Raw genomic sequence first — 14,987 nt, 5'->3', positions numbered from 1 at the left:
GGCGCTGCCCGGCGCTTTTTTGGCTGGGTGACACTTCAGGTTGTCCTGCTGCCCAAGGTGTCTCCCGGACTACAAATTATAACCTTGCTTTATATCGCAACCCTGCTTTTAACTATAATTAAAGTCACAGGGTGCTGCATAAACAATTTTTCTGGGGGGAGGCTGAATTGAGCACATTGTCTCCTGCACCCGTGTCTGTGACCTCCCGTGGGGGATAACCCCTCACATCGCACCCTCAGACCTGCGAGCTCAGCTCCCGTCCCACCAAGGGGAAAATCACATGTATTGTTCAGTTGCGTCTATCACAGGGCTGGGCGAAGGTGGTTGTGCAACCCAAAGAGCTTTTCAGTGTTTATCCCTCTTCAGGCAGAGAATATCTTGATTGAACTTCCCACTCTCCCAAGTTGCATCAGCCTAACGTCAGCTCCTGGTTTGGGGTTTTGCTGTGTCCCTTCCCTGCTGGAGCATCTGTTACCCCTCCCTCCTTCCCCAGCATCCCGGTTATGTGAGCTCATCCCCGTGATGCTGGAGGCATTTGGCCCATGGGCGCCATGTGGCTCCACTGGAGCATCCATCCTTTCCCCCTGAGCCTTTCCCCGGGGCAGCCCTGTGCAGGCTGGAGAGCAAGGCAAATATTTCTGTGGTTGCATCAGGGTGTTCCTGGCTCCCGCCTTTCCCGTGGATACTGGGAGCTGGTGCACCTCTGGGGCTCCCCAGCTGCTCTCAACGCCTTGCCTTCAGCCCTCCATCTCTCCAAGCTTTTCCCATTGGCTTTTGGGCTTTTTCTACTGGGTCCTGTCCAGGGTTAAACCTTGAGGGACTGCTTTCCCTGCACATGTGCTCGTGTGTGACATTTGCAGTGTTGTGCTCAAGGCTCATGGTGTGTTGAGCCTCGTGGGGACCTGGGTGTCCCTCTCTTCTCCTCCTGCATCATCAGCTTGTGGAGCTGCTGGTGACGGCACTGTCCCCAGCGAGGTGTTGCCTCCTAGGGGCCCTGATTCTGGAAAAAACCTGCTGGAAAACTCTGCCAAGGATGTTATCACCCTGGGAAGATGGTTGAGTGGAGTCCAAAGTGGTGAGGGAGGAGGAAAGGGGATGGTCACTGGAGGACCCAGCTGGGTGCAAGGAGACTCAGCCCTGCCTTGGTGACATCTTTTCCTTTGCAATGCAATCCTGCATGCTCCTGACACGGCACTGCCCGGGAAAGGCACTGCTGGGGTTGGCACACAGCTCTGAGCTCTCCCTGCTTTCCCGTGCCCAAACCACGAGCCAGGACACTCTAAACCCTTCTGGGTCATGGCAGAGTGACATTTCCCTCGGGGAATCACTTGCGTCAACTTCTATTTAAGTGAAGCAAACAACTAAACAAAAGAAACGGCTTTTACACCCTCGAACGCCTGCTCATTCCTCCCGCCGGGCTTTGTTCCCCGGCCGTGCCGTGCCGGGGCGAGCCGGGACAGGCCCTGGCCGAGGGCAATGTGGGGACGGTGCGGTGCCGGAGCCCCGGGCAGCACCGCTGGCCGGGGGTGATGGTGACCCCCTTCCCATCCTGGTTGCAGCGTTTATATGAATTTTTCCATGTCCAACACTAAGTTTTGGAAGGGCTGACACATCCTCAGTGGTCTCACCTGCAGTGCAGGAGAGGGATGGGATTCATTTTGGGCTGTATTTGGAGCTTTCCTGGATTCCTGTCATCTCACAGCTCTTGGCTTGAGCCTTACTGAGCTGAACACATCCGTGATCATTTGAGAATTACATTCCTGAAGGCAGGAGCTCATTGACTGGACCCCTTGTCCCTGATAGGAATGGGTGGTGTCCCCAGGAGGGGAGGGCTCACTGCCTTCTCTGTTGGATCCACCCTTCTGGAAGGCACCAGTGCTGGTGTAGCTGTACTTTGAACAGATGAAATGGTTTGGGTGAGATGGAGTTGCATTGTAGAACCCTTACTGAGCTGAGTGACCACGAGGAGGACAACAAATCCTTTTTCATTTAAAAGAAAAATGACATTTACAAGTTTTTCTCCTTAGAATATCTTACATGGAATAGGGCATTTAGAGGGCTACCAGGTTGTTCCACTGGGACCAACCTCTGCTCAGACTTTCAAGGTATTCCCAGCATGGGAAGGTTTTTCTTATTTTTCTGCCCATAAATCCCAGGAGGATAAAGAAGTGGGGCACAGAGTTCTTTTCCTGCTGCTCTGGCTATGTATCCCCAGAGCCTGTGATGAGATCATTACCTTCCCTGTGCTTTTGCTGCTTTGCATCACATGGTAATTTTGCATTTATTTGTGAAAAGGAAGGAAGAAATTCTTTACCTAGGGAGGAATTGTTTACTGTGGGCATGGTGAGGCACTGGCACAGGTTGCCCAGAGAAGCTGTGGATGCCCCATCCCTCTTTAAGGCCAGGCTGGATGAAGCTTGGAGCAAACTGGTTTAGTGGAGGATGGCCCTGTCCATGCAGGGGGTTGGAACTGGATGTCTTTAAGATCCCTTCCAATCCTAAACCCATTGCAGGATTTTGTGGTAAGCCCTGTACTCCAATTTCCAGGCAGGGTGGCCTTGTCAAGGTTTCCCTAAAATATGGAGAGGTTGAAGCACTCTCCTTCTCTTTTTTAAGTGCAAATAGATTTGAAGAATGGGTTTAAAAGGCAAATGTAGATTGCAATGAGCAACCTCTTTATGTGAATGTTAAAAAAAGCGCCCAGCTATGCTGTAATGTGAAGGGGGAAGAGGGAGGGTTTAAATTAATTTGAGTGGAAATAAATTATAAAAATCACACTAACAGCAGTAAAGTTGGTGAAATGACATCCTGGCATAAAAGGCAGAGCAAGACTAATTAAATATTTAGTGCTTGTAAGAGACACTGGCAGATCTCAAGGTATCAAGTGTGATAAAGATGTAAGTAGTTGTGATCTGCTTTAGCATCTGATCCAGACAAACCTGTTTGTTCCCTGCTGTTCCATTGCAACCAGCCCTGGTCTGGCCTCAGGAATGTCACCCCGGCCCCTGGGTCACACATGGTCTTAAAGATGTTGCCTTGTGTGTTGCAGATGGGTGCTTGTAGCATGGCCCTTTCTGGTCCTGTGAGCAAGACACAGGGAATGTCACCTGCTCCCAACATCCATGACATGGAATGTGGGTTTTTTTGGCGGGATGGAAAAAAACCCCAAACAAACTCAGACAAAAGTGAATTTAAAGCGAAGTCCCAATTTGTACCCAAATTATGTGATCTGGGAGCCACATACCAGTGAGTGCAGCTTTTGGGTCACTCCTGTCCCTCTGGCTGTGCATCCCCGTGGGATGTTTCACATGCAGTGTCTGGCTGAGATCCCTCGATTCATTGCATAGCCCCGGGACTTTATCCGTGCTTTTGGGATGAAAAAAGAGGAGTTGTGGTGTCTCCAGATGCCAGGCTGAGAGGGCCGGAGGCAGCACAGCCACCCCGGGGCTTGGCAGGGTGGTGTGGCTGGCACCGTGTTCTCCTGCAAATGCTGCCATCCCTCACTCCAGGCGATGCACATTTATATCCCAGGAGCATCCCGGGGCGGGCAGGGATCGCATCACCTCTCCTTGTGTGCAGCCGGGGCAAAGCTGGAGCGCCGGGCGGAGAAGGCAGGAGGATGAGGCACAGCTCCCCTGGCTGCGCCGCAGCTGCTGAGCTCATTTTTAGCTCATTATTTCTGCTTGGGAGCTGATGAAAGGCAGTTTTCAAAGATGCATTTAATGGGTGAAAATTCATAAAAATGTTTTCCGGGCTCTGTTGTGCCAGTGCAGCGTCCGACCACCAAGGCTGTTTGTCACAGTGGTGGCACCAGAGCTCGTGCCAGCATCCTGCATCCTCCCGAGCCCCAGGAGCTCTGTGGGAGTGAGGGATTTGGGGTGCAGGGCACGGCTGCACTGATGCTGCCAGTACAAAATGGGGGGGCAGCCACGGGAAAACAGACTTTAAAAAAAAAAACAAAACACCCAAACAACCTCTTTTTTTACAGATTGGAAGCTTGGAAGACTACTACCACTTTCACCACAGCAAGACGTTCAAGCGCTCCACGCTGAGCAGCCGGGGACCGCACAACTTCCTCCGCATGGACCCCAAGGTACAGGGCTGGGCACCCTGGTGTCCCCCAGCCCCTCCACCTGTCCCTGGAGAAGGCTGTTGGCTTGGTCTGGGTCAAGAGTGAGCTGTGGCATCTCAGGATGACATGTCACCCTTGAGCCACAGCCCTGCACACACGAGTGAGTCATCGGGCACGGGCACGGAGAGCCGGTGGTGAAAAATACGTAAAAGTGACTAAACACTAACATCTGCCTGCAAGCCGGGAGGAAGAAAAGGGGGAAAAGCTTTCCAGGACAGAAAGGCTGTTGCATGCTCGGGGTGTTGATCCAGTTGCCACAACACTTACTGCCTCAATGGTTGCTATGTGTGAAATCCTTGGCAATAGCTCTGCATTGCTTTTTTTCCTAGAGCAAGCATCCAAAGGGATTTTCAGTGCAGCTGAATTGACAAAAGTATTGGGGAGGGGGGGAAGAAGGCAAGGAGGGACATGGGCGAGCTGGGTTTGGGGTGGTGGGGAAGGGTTGTGGCTCCTCTTTGCCTGTCCTCCTCCCCCAGCTCCTTCTGAGCACTGTGACATGTGAGTTGTGCAGAGCAGGGGAAGGGTTAATGGTGGGAAGGTTTTTTTGGGAGAGGGGGACATAAGAGCAGAAAAAGCCATTTTGGTGAAGGTTAGGTGGCAAGCTGCTGGTGCCTGCAGCGATGCCTGGCCATCCCATCCTTGGGGTGCTCACACACCCTTGGGATGCTCCTTCCCAAGACATCTCCAGCCCACTCCACGCCCTGTCCCATCCACATCTCCCCAGACACACACAGCAGCCCTGCCCTCCCCAGGCTTTCCGGAGAGATTTGCTGTTAAATATTTGGACAAGGTCTGTAGCACATTTTTGAGGAGGAGGCATTCGCGTGGCTGCTTTGCCAGCGGGGGAAACCTCGGCGAGGGGAGCCTGGTGCCCTGGAAGTGTGCTGGGCTTTAATTAAAGCTGTTTGCCCTCAGGGGGTGCACAGGCATCCCAGCAAACAACGAATTCTCTGCATTTGAAATACCCCAATTTAAATGAGTCTGGTTATAATGCAAACTAAATCAATTGGCTTTTAGTCGTATTAACCTTTACCTTACCTTGCTCTGTGGGCTCCAAGCCGGAGCAATTAACTCCTGTTCTCTTAATCCTTCCTTATCAGTTCAAAACCTGTTGGCATGTCTCTCCCCCTCTCCCATGTACATTTACAAATCGTTTAAGTGATGCATTTGGATGGCACCAGCTTAGCATGCATGCAGGAAAACATCACCTCGAGGCACGAGGACAGGAGCTGGAATAGGGAGGATGGAAACAAATCTTGCAGAAATCCTGACTAACCAGCCAATCCGGTTGTTTGCAGATGTTGGGTGGTTCGTGCCTTCTGGGGGCTATTGTTTGCAATGCTGTTATTTGTTTGCTGTGGGGTTTGGTGCCATGAGCTGGGCAGGAGGACCACTGCCAAGCTCTCCACCCCCAGGAGAAGTCTGGGAAAGGGGAGACTCCAGGACACACAGGGAAGCGGCCAGGGTCCTGATCCTTGTGTGACCATGCTGCTGCTGAGCTGCCCTGTTGCCCCAGGAGACCCTTGGGGCAGCTGGCTGCTCCTGCTGGGGCTGATGTGAGCCAAGAGATGTGGCACGTGATGGAAAGGGAGAAAGGATGTGGCAAATCCAGCAATTTCGGGGATAGGTCATGGTGGTGGGAGCTGGGGAGGGACGGTGGGGTGCAGAGTGGGGTCACACCATGCTGTGCTACTCCTCTTAGGGCTCCACTTGCAGCTCTTACTGCCATGAACTTTCCTTGCTCACTGGAATGCTCGTGTTGGTCCATGCAGTGCTTGAGCCTCCATCCTCACTGCTCCAGTCTCTTAATCCCCATGGGGATGCCATGGCCTTAGTCCCTGTGCCTCTGGCCATGCACCATGGCAAAATCAACCCCATCTGAATTATTTGCTGTGCTTTATGGCAAACATGTGCTGGAACCATCTTGTTTAGCCTGGATCTCCACTTTAACTCTTGCACAGCCACTGGGATAAGTTAGACTGTCGCTTTTCTGGAGCTGCAAAGGGAATTGCACCCTCACATGTGCTGGTTATTGTTCTTGGTGGAGTCTCCCAGGCAGGCTGGATCCGGGCCTCATCCACTGAAAATCGCAACGTGAAGGGAAACATGAAAAGCTCTTGTTCTGTTTCCAGCAAGGGTGTAGGGTCCAGCTTGGGGCTGCCTGTGCTGCCTCCTCATGGGGTCCTTTGGTGCCACTCACAGTCACCTCCTTATTGCTAATTGCTGCCAGCACCTAAAGCAGCTCCAGGGGAGCTGGAGAGGGACTTTGGATGAGGATCTGGAGTGTCAGGACAAGGGAGAATGGCTTCACACTGACAGAGGGCAGGGGAAGAAGAGATACTGAGAAAAAATTCTTGGCTGCAAAGGTTGTGAGACCCTGGCACAGGCTGCCCAGAGAAGCTGTGCCTGCCCCATACCTGGAGGTGTTCAAGGCCAGGTTGGATGGGGCTTGAAGCAACCTGGTCTGGTGGAAGGGTCCCTGCCCATGGCAGAAGATTTGGAGTGAGATGAGCTTTAAGGTCTCCCCCAACCCAAACCATTCTGTAATTCTGCAATAATTAAGGTTTGCAAGGGTAAAGCTGGGACCCTGGGCCTCAGGCCTATAACAGTTTGGGCCATTTCTAGTATTAAAAAGCCTTTTTTCCCCCCTTTATTTTACATTTCCAAGAAGCTTTTCCCCATCCTGGATCAGTAATGGAAGTTGATCTGAGTTTCATGAGCTGCAGGAGCTGCTGCAGGGATGCCCCAGACTCCTTCCTGCTTGCCTGTTTTCCCATGCCAGCCACATTGATTTATCAACTCTTCCTTGCAATCAATGTCCTTAAACTGCTGATTTCTCTGTGTCCACACAGAATGACTCCATCGACTCCTGTCTGGCAGTGCTGGGGTCGATCAGGAGCCTGTTTGAGATGAAGACATCCCTGTGAGGCAGCTCCTGGCAAAACCCCCCAAAATCCCACACCTTACCATCATTCCTGCATCCTGCAAAGCAGCAGGGAAAGGTGGTAGCTGTGGCTTGGGCTGCCAGACTCATGGAAATGCTGCCAGGGAGTGGTGCTTTAAGGAAAAAAGCCCGTTATTTGGGCCATAACCTCTATTTAATGTATTTTTATTTTTTTTTAACTAGACCATGAAGTTATATTTTTGCTTCCAGTGTTTAAATCCATCACTGTGTAAGCAAAGCGGTGCACTCTCGGCAGCCAAGGCAGCGTGGAAAATCATTTTTCTATGAAATACATTTTTTTTCCCCTTTCAACAGTGTTTTTTTCTTCATAATATATATGAGTTTAAAACCCAAGCTCTAGGCTGGAAGCTGTCGGGTTTCTGACATCCACCTCCATCTGAGGCACAAAGCAATAAACTGTGCAAGAACTCAGTTCAGCCGACAGTTTTACATAAATGAGCTCAACAAAAGTTGCACTTTGTATTTTTATTCCTTTTGTTACAAAACCTTAGTCACAACAATAGAGACATTCCCATGAGCAGCTCCCAAAAGACCCAGAGCCATCAGGAAGAAAGTGTCCAGCAAGGAGGGATGTGCCACACAGCCCTCACAGTTCATTGGCTGCTGCCTCCTTTCTCCCCCAGCACGAACATCTGTAAAGATTTGGTCTATAAATTACTTTTACACCCTTTTTTCACTAAACTTGTGCTTCACCTCCACGCTGAAGGCAGGAAAACCCTTTGTGTGGCAATAAAGGGTCTGGGGGGTGGTTAATGTTTGATGGGGATGGGATGTGGCTGCTTCCAAAGCAGCACCTCAGGCAGCTCCTGCCACAGCGCAGTGGGCAAACAGCAGCATTTCCCAATCAGGGCCTTTTTCAGATCATTTCCCGTTTGATCTCCCTCCCTGCGTGTCATGCCCCGCTGGAACGCAAACAAATGTCAGAGTGCTCGGCTCCAAGGCCACCTCGCACGCAGCCACTGCCAAAAATACTTGTGTGGAGCTGGCCACGTCCCCTGAGATCTGCCACAGCCATGTGTGGCCGTCACATATTTTTGGGAAATGTGAGTTGTGCTTGGGTAAAGCCCCCAGTTTTTGTTATTTTATCAGGAGGAAGGAGCTCGAAGGATGAGCAGCCCCGCAGCCAGGTGGAACAGCCTCAGGGCTGAGCTGCTGCCTCCCAGCCAGCAGGAAGGATCAGCCCAAAATCTAATCCAAGCACCTGAGTCTTCTCCAAGACTTTGACTAAACACTGAAATATGCTGTCTGTCTCCAGCGGGATCCAGCGCGTGCTCCTGTGCCTCGCTGAGCCGGGGGGGTTCAGGCACGCGCTCCGAGGCGACGTTTGTGTGCTCCAGGGCTCTGCTGCTCCAGCAGAGGAATCTGCTCTGGCTCAGACAGCACAACGAGCTGAGCTCACCCTGTCTGTCTGTCCATCCATCCTTCCAAACGGAGCTGCTGTCTCCACAGCAGCTCTGGCCACAGAGATGGGGCTTTGCCAGACCATGTGGTTCACGTTGGGGCTGGCATTGCTTCTGCATCCCACATCCCATTTCAGTGGGCAATGCCAGGCTCAGGACTATAACAGTTTGGGCCATTTCTAGTACTAAAAAGCCTTTTTTTCCCCCTTTATTTTTTCCCCTTTTGCCCTTTATTTTTCCCCTTTTTTTCCCCTTTTTCCCCACCATGGGTGGTGCTGACCCAGGTCTCTGCTTGCAGGTGGACTGGCTGCAGCAGCAGGAGGTGAAGAGGAGGGTGAAGAGGCAGGTCCGAGGGGAGCCACATGCCCTGCCCTTCAATGACCCAGTGTGGCCCAACATGTGGTACCTGGTGGGTGTCTCTGTCACTGCTTTATGGGGGGTCATTTATTTCCGAGCAAATGCATCATCAATCTTTGCTCAGCCCAGCCAGTAATGAAATAATAGCATCAAATGTGCTTGGCAGCAGGATTTTAAAATTGTGAATTAATACACCTGAGAGTTTGGTTTGAAGTGTTTCACCCTTGTTAGCAGCCCCTCTTCATGGTCTGCAAAGGCTTGGGAGCAGCACCACTGTGTTTTACCCATCCCAGAGCTGCAGCCATCTATTTGTAATATTATTTTTCTCCTGCCTGCTTCATCGATCTGTATTTGACAGGGAAATTCATTGAAAATTAAGGGTGGAAAGGAAGTGAGCACTTCAAAACCCAGGAGCCCATAGTGCTTGAAATGGAAGAGGAAAAGAATAATGGGGAGATAGCATTGCCTGGATTAACTGCTGTTGGATGGGCTTGATCTGTGGAGTAAAGTTATAACAAATCTGCGAGTTATATGGCAGGGGGTGGGTTGTAAATATATTTTCTGGTTGATTAAATGGGCTCCCAGCCTGGCTGTTTGCTTAGATGGGCTGGAATGGGGTTGCAGCCCTTTTGCAGCTGTGTTTGTCCCCGTAGCACTGCGGTGATAAAAACAGTCGGTGCAGGTCAGAGATGAACATCCTGGCAGCCTGGCAGAGGGGCTACACGGGCAAGAATGTGGTGGTCACCATCCTGGATGACGGCATTGAGAGGAACCACCCCGACCTCCTGCAGAACTATGTGAGCTGGGGGATGGATGGGATGGGCTGGGGCTGATCCTCACCATGGATTGATTTATGGAGAATTTCAGTGTGTAAACACAGCTGAAAGTCTGTGCATTGGCACATTTAGAGGAAAAGGTTTGTTGTGGTTTTTTTAATTTTTTTTTTAAAGAAAAGCTTGAGTGTTTTTAAGAAGGAAATGAGGTTTTTAGATAAAGAGGATTGGGGGAACTCCCTTCGCAGCTGCCTGGGAAGCAGCCTCCTCCCTCTGCTCACCAGGGCAGAGCCAAAAACCTGCATGAACCCGTTCAGCCCCAGCTCAAACCCCACATGGCCACAGTGGGAGGGAGGGGGCTGCTGAACCCAGCAGGATTTGGTGTTCAGAGGAGCAGTTCCTGAGGTAGCAAGATATTTCCCCTAGGAAACACACAGGACTGCAGCCTAAAACTATTTATATCGAGCAAACAGACAGAAACTAAAGGGAAATGTAATTTTCTGTTCTGCTTGCCTGCACTGGACATCACTGCAGCTATGGCCACCATAACCACTTAGTAAGTTGAATTTAATGGTGAATCTAATATTTTCAGGATCCTCTTGCAAGCTATGATGTTAATGGGAATGACCATGACCCAACTCCACGCTATGATGCCAGCAATGAGAACAAGTATGTGATGATAATTGTAATGGAGCAAGGGGTTTGGGGTTGTTCCTGAGGCTGGGTGTCCCCTCTGGGGTGTCTTCCACGTCCCTTTTCCCATTCCCAGTGCTGCAGAGTAGGCTGTGTTAAGGGCTTTGCACAGAGTCCTTATGTTTCATGCAAATTCAGCTGGTGCCAACCACACTAATTGCTAATGAATCCTCCAGCCACTCAATATAGCACCAGGGGGTTCCTTCCCCTGGCTGGAGATTGAACCACATGAGTCAGGATGGGTGGCTGAGATGGCAAAGCCTGGATGCATTTTTTGGGCTTCAGTTAAAGTGGGATGGTCACAGGTGGAAAGGAAACAGGAATGCAAAGAGCGGCCTGCATAGAGATGCAAGATGCAAAGAGGAAGTTGCATTTAGGTGCAAAATGCTAAGAGGAAGTTGCATCAAGGTGTGAAATGCAAACAGCAAATTGGATTTAGGTGCAAAATGCAAACAGCAAATTGCTTTCAGCATTTGTTTCCTCCACCCGCTTGGTGTGGGCTTTGGGTAAGGGCAGCTTCCTCCTCTGCTCCAGCCTTGGGGCTGGTTTTGGGTGCTGGGGGGGGTGTGGCTGGAGGGATCCTTTGCCATGGCCATAAGTTCATGGGGGTTTCTCCCTGGCTTCCTCCTTGCAGGCACGGCACTCGCTGCGCGGGGGAGGTGGCGGCGGCGGCGAACAACTCCTACTGCATCGTGGGCATCGCCTACAACGCCCGCATCGGAGGTGAGGCTGCCACCCCCATGGCTCCCCTGCCCTTCACCATCCCCCCGAGGGACCACGGCCACCCTGGCCACACCAACACGCTCCTGGGGGAGAGGTGGGATGCTGCTCCCCCAGGAGAAAGACTCCTCCCTGGTGCCTTGGGTGCAGGGAGTCCCAGGGGTGTTGGGGGAGAATGATGAGTGCTGTGGCAAGCAGGGGACTCTGGCTCCATGGATTTAGGGTGGAAACTTTCTGCTTGGGATGCATCCTTGCTGTGAGGGTGCATGTGGATTGAGGATGTGGTGTTTTCACCCCAAAAGTCCATAACAGCTCTTGTGGGGTCTGTCCTTTTGGGTGGCTGTGTTTGCTGGGGTCAGTGGTGCTGGCTGAGGTTCAGGGCTGATGTCACTCATTTAGGGGGTCAAGGGATGCTGAGGAGCTGCTCAGAGCAGGGGACCTGGGGAGAACCCCAAAAATACCCTCAGGGGGAAAAAACACCAAGAAGATGGCGGGTCAGAGATGCATAGCCCTTCAAATAACGTGTGGAAAGCAAATGAATCTTTATCACCAAATTCAATCCTAGTGCTAATTAGCATTGCTGACTTCATTTGCGTTAGCTGAGCTGGGGCAGTTCTGGCTAACCCAGGCAACCCTGGGGAGATGAGGGTCTTAGTGGGGGTGGGAGTGTGGTGTCCCACGTACATGGCTGGTGGAACTGTGTAGGGGACAAATGCCTGGAGCTGAGCTCTTTCAGCATCAGCCCCATCCCTGGCATGGCTGGAAGAGGAGAGGGGTTTTTCCTGCAGCCCCTCCTACCACCCCAGTGCTGGGAGATGTGACCATCAGCAGCAGGGACCCAAGTGTCCACCGGTGGATTCAGGGTTTAATTTCTTCTTTTGGCTTATTCATCCTGGCTGTGCAGAATGTGTTAGGGTTGTGTCTGTATGGGAGCAGTGTCCACAGGGATCTTGCTCTTGGCCAAGTACCTCCTGTGGTTATCTGTGCTGGGAAAATCCCCAGAGGGAAGGAATAACCCCAGGGAGGGTGAAGAGTGGACTGGTAGGGCTGTAAGGGCTATGGCACATCATCCATTCCATCTCCTGTGCCCCTTACACGTGTGATAGCTTCTTGCTTCTTAGAGTCTTCTTGCCTCTAAAAACCCATCTCCAAGCATGCAGCAAGCAGCAACAGAGCAAGGCAAAGCTTATGGTGGGATTTATTGGATCCTGCAGGATCAGGCCATTCCCTTCATGCTCCTTTCTCCACAGCAGCTGTGGAGACGAGCGTTCCTTGTTGACTTTATGACGACCTCTGGGTCTCATTTTAATTTGCTCCCTTTAACGAGTGCCTTGCCTCAGGGGTGTGCTGGGGAGGTGTTGAGTGAGACAAGACACCTGGCAGAGGGCTGGGGGCTGGGGGCTTCCCACAACGTGAGCAGGCAAAGGGGAAAAATAGAGTCTGAGCCGTATCAAGTTTGGGATCGTGGAGAAAAATACGCTATAGCTGCAGCGAGAGTGATTTTAGATGGATTACACAAATAAAGCAGCGATTAATGAGCACAACTTGTTGGGGAAGCCTATTTGTCACACTTGGAGAGCTCCCATCTAATTTTACTGGCTGCTCTTCAGTGCTCTTGCATTGCTTTTCATATGCCCTGGGCAAAACACATCACTGCTCAAGGAAAGGGCTCCTTCCATTCCTCCTCCTCTTCCCTCTCCTCCAACGCTCGCCTTGGAGGTCGTTGCTCCCTGTGTGACACAAAGCTCATTTATTTTGCAGCACCCACCTCTGCTCCCCATTATTTAACCAGGGAGCCCCTCATTGTGGGTGGCAGTGTCTGGGCAGACTTTGGGTTGGCTTTGGGTTGACTTTAGGCTGATTTTGGGCTTGCTGATGAGAACAGCCACATACACAAGCACAAACCCCCTCCCTCAGCTGGCTTTCCTTGTCGTGTGCAGCTCAGACACTGGGCTTGGCTCTTCGCCCCTTCTCCCTGTGTTTTCTTGTTGACAAAGAGGAATTTTTTGGGAACAGTTCTGCTCCCTGATTTTACATTTCTAAGCTTGGTTTTGGCTGGTCGGTGACAGCGTCAGAAGGAGATATTTGAGTTGACTGGTGTCCAGAGCGCAGCTGCAGCTGGAATGACATCTGCCTGCATTTGTTTGCTTTAAGACAAAATACATGTGGAAGGGGAAATGCGTTTTTATAAACCAGACTCTCCCTGGCTGACAAAATACGATGCTGAAATTTCCAGCATTGCTTTTCCTGCAAGGGCTGTTTCTGGGCAGCCTGTTGGGGTGCCTGGCACCCTCTTCCCACTGTAAGGAGAGGAAACCCAGCAGAGAAAGGGTGATGGAGAGCAGAAGGCGTTGTGCTGTCATATTGCAGCAGTCAGAGGCTGGGGGTGCGCAGCAATCCCCCAGCCCATCCCACCATGGCTGGTGGGCTCTGCCTGTGGGCATCCTGGCCGGTGCCTGCTGGCATTCCCAGCTGAAAGTGAGAGTTATCCCAGGTAGCATTGTTGTCCCATGTGTTGGGGTCCTGGCTCTGATTTTGGCCATACAAACCACAGCCTGGGTTTTTTTCCTGGGGCTTTTCCCTCTCCAGGGAACTGCTGGCATCAGCTGGGCAGTGATGGGGATTGGGAACAGTCACAGCCATCCCCACTCAAAGGGAGAGGCTTCATCCCACCAATGTGCCTGAAGCTGGGGGGCATGAGTGTTCAGGAAACACCCAAATCTTCCAGGTGGAAAAATGCACTAGCTAAGGAATCAAAAGGGGAGAAAAGAGGATTTTAGTGGGGGGATTTTGTCCCTGGGGAATGCAGTACCACTACAACCACCCATTCCCCACCAGGAGGGGAAGTGAATTTTAACACCCCCTTCTCCATCACTTGCCACGAAGCCAGCAACACAGAAAACTTTCCCCATAGCTCCCCAGCATCCTGCTGCCAGGCTTGTTGGCATGCGGGGCCACAGGCTGAAGCTATTCCAGGCACGCCTGAGCCGTGCAGTTTCCGCCGCCGTTAACAAAGCCCTTTGATTGCAATCCTCACACTGTCATCCACGCCATGAAGCCCTAATGTCTGATGTTTTTGTGCTTTTAGGCATTCGTATGTTAGATGGAGATGTAACAGATGTTGTTGAAGCGAAGTCGCTTGGCATCAGACCCGATTACATTGACATTTACAGCGCGAGCTGGGGGCCAGATGATGATGGGAAGACAGTTGATGGACCTGGTCTATTGGCCAAACAGGCTTTTGAGCAAGGCATTAAAAAGGTGTGGATCCCACGGCGCCCAGACGCGCTCGCCCTCCTCCTCCTGTCCCGTGGGAAGGGCCGTGGCCGGCCCGGGGTCTGGCACAGGGATGGGAGTTCAGCCCCCCGAGGCAATGCCAGCTTAGGGCTGGGGTGGGGGGAGCCAACCATCTCTAATTTTTCCTAGTTTTCCCTAAGAGCTCTGGTGGATTTAGCAGCCGAGGGTGGTGACGGCGGGAGGTGCCTGGTGATGGTGGGACCCTGGGCACAGAGCAGGGAGACCCCAGGCTGTGCAAAGCCCTGCCGGGATGAGAAACCCAAAGCGGTTCTTGGGGGGGTAACTTTGCACCCCAAAATGTCCCATCTGGATGCTGGTGTGGATGGAAACAGCAGTATCCCAAACCCTACTATGTCCAACCCTCTCCTCCATGCTCTTTGGGCTCCTGGTATCCTTTCCCAGGGGCCTCTGTCACGTTAAGCATTCCCTTGGTTTTCCAACCAGAACAAGTGGCTGTGTCATGGCTGGGGAGGGACAGGGGTGTTGTCACAGGATCTGATTGTTGTCCTTGTTTAGCCAACACCATATATGATTGACAGCTGCCAATCCCTGCTGGAGATGTCCCTTCCCTTTTTGGGTACTTAAAAAAATGCCCAATATTGGCTAAAAGCATTGGGAAAAAGGCCTTTTTGGGAGCTCGGTGGGCACTG

The 14,987-nt window shown here is 51.8% G+C and overlaps 1 protein-coding gene across 2 annotated transcripts in view; it reads left to right on the top strand.

Moving 5' to 3' along the window:
* The window catches only part of PCSK6 (proprotein convertase subtilisin/kexin type 6), a 33,632-nt gene that overhangs the window by 1,060 nt on the left and 17,585 nt on the right, over positions 1-14,987 (top strand). Inside the window, exons 2-7 of one of the 2 annotated variants that reach the window (XM_039723468.1) lie at positions 3,989-4,093; positions 8,796-8,906; positions 9,508-9,651; positions 10,220-10,296; positions 10,955-11,043; positions 14,129-14,301. In XM_039723468.1, coding sequence (XP_039579402.1) covers positions 4,082-4,093; positions 8,796-8,906; positions 9,508-9,651; positions 10,220-10,296; positions 10,955-11,043; positions 14,129-14,301 — 606 coding nt within the window. In that variant the 5' untranslated portion in view covers positions 3,989-4,081. Of the gene's footprint in view, positions 1-3,988; positions 4,094-8,747; positions 8,907-9,507; positions 9,652-10,219; positions 10,297-10,954; positions 11,044-14,128; positions 14,302-14,987 lie in introns of those variants that run through there. The other variant, XM_039723467.1, reaches the window with a different exon arrangement.

The sequence above is a fragment of the Passer montanus genome, unplaced genomic scaffold (assembly GCF_014805655.1).
Source record: "Passer montanus isolate IOZ18808 unplaced genomic scaffold, ASM1480565v1 scaffold5, whole genome shotgun sequence".
NCBI classification, from domain to species: Eukaryota; Metazoa; Chordata; class Aves; order Passeriformes; family Passeridae; genus Passer; species Passer montanus.
This window is presented reverse-complemented; position numbering and strand designations above follow the sequence as displayed.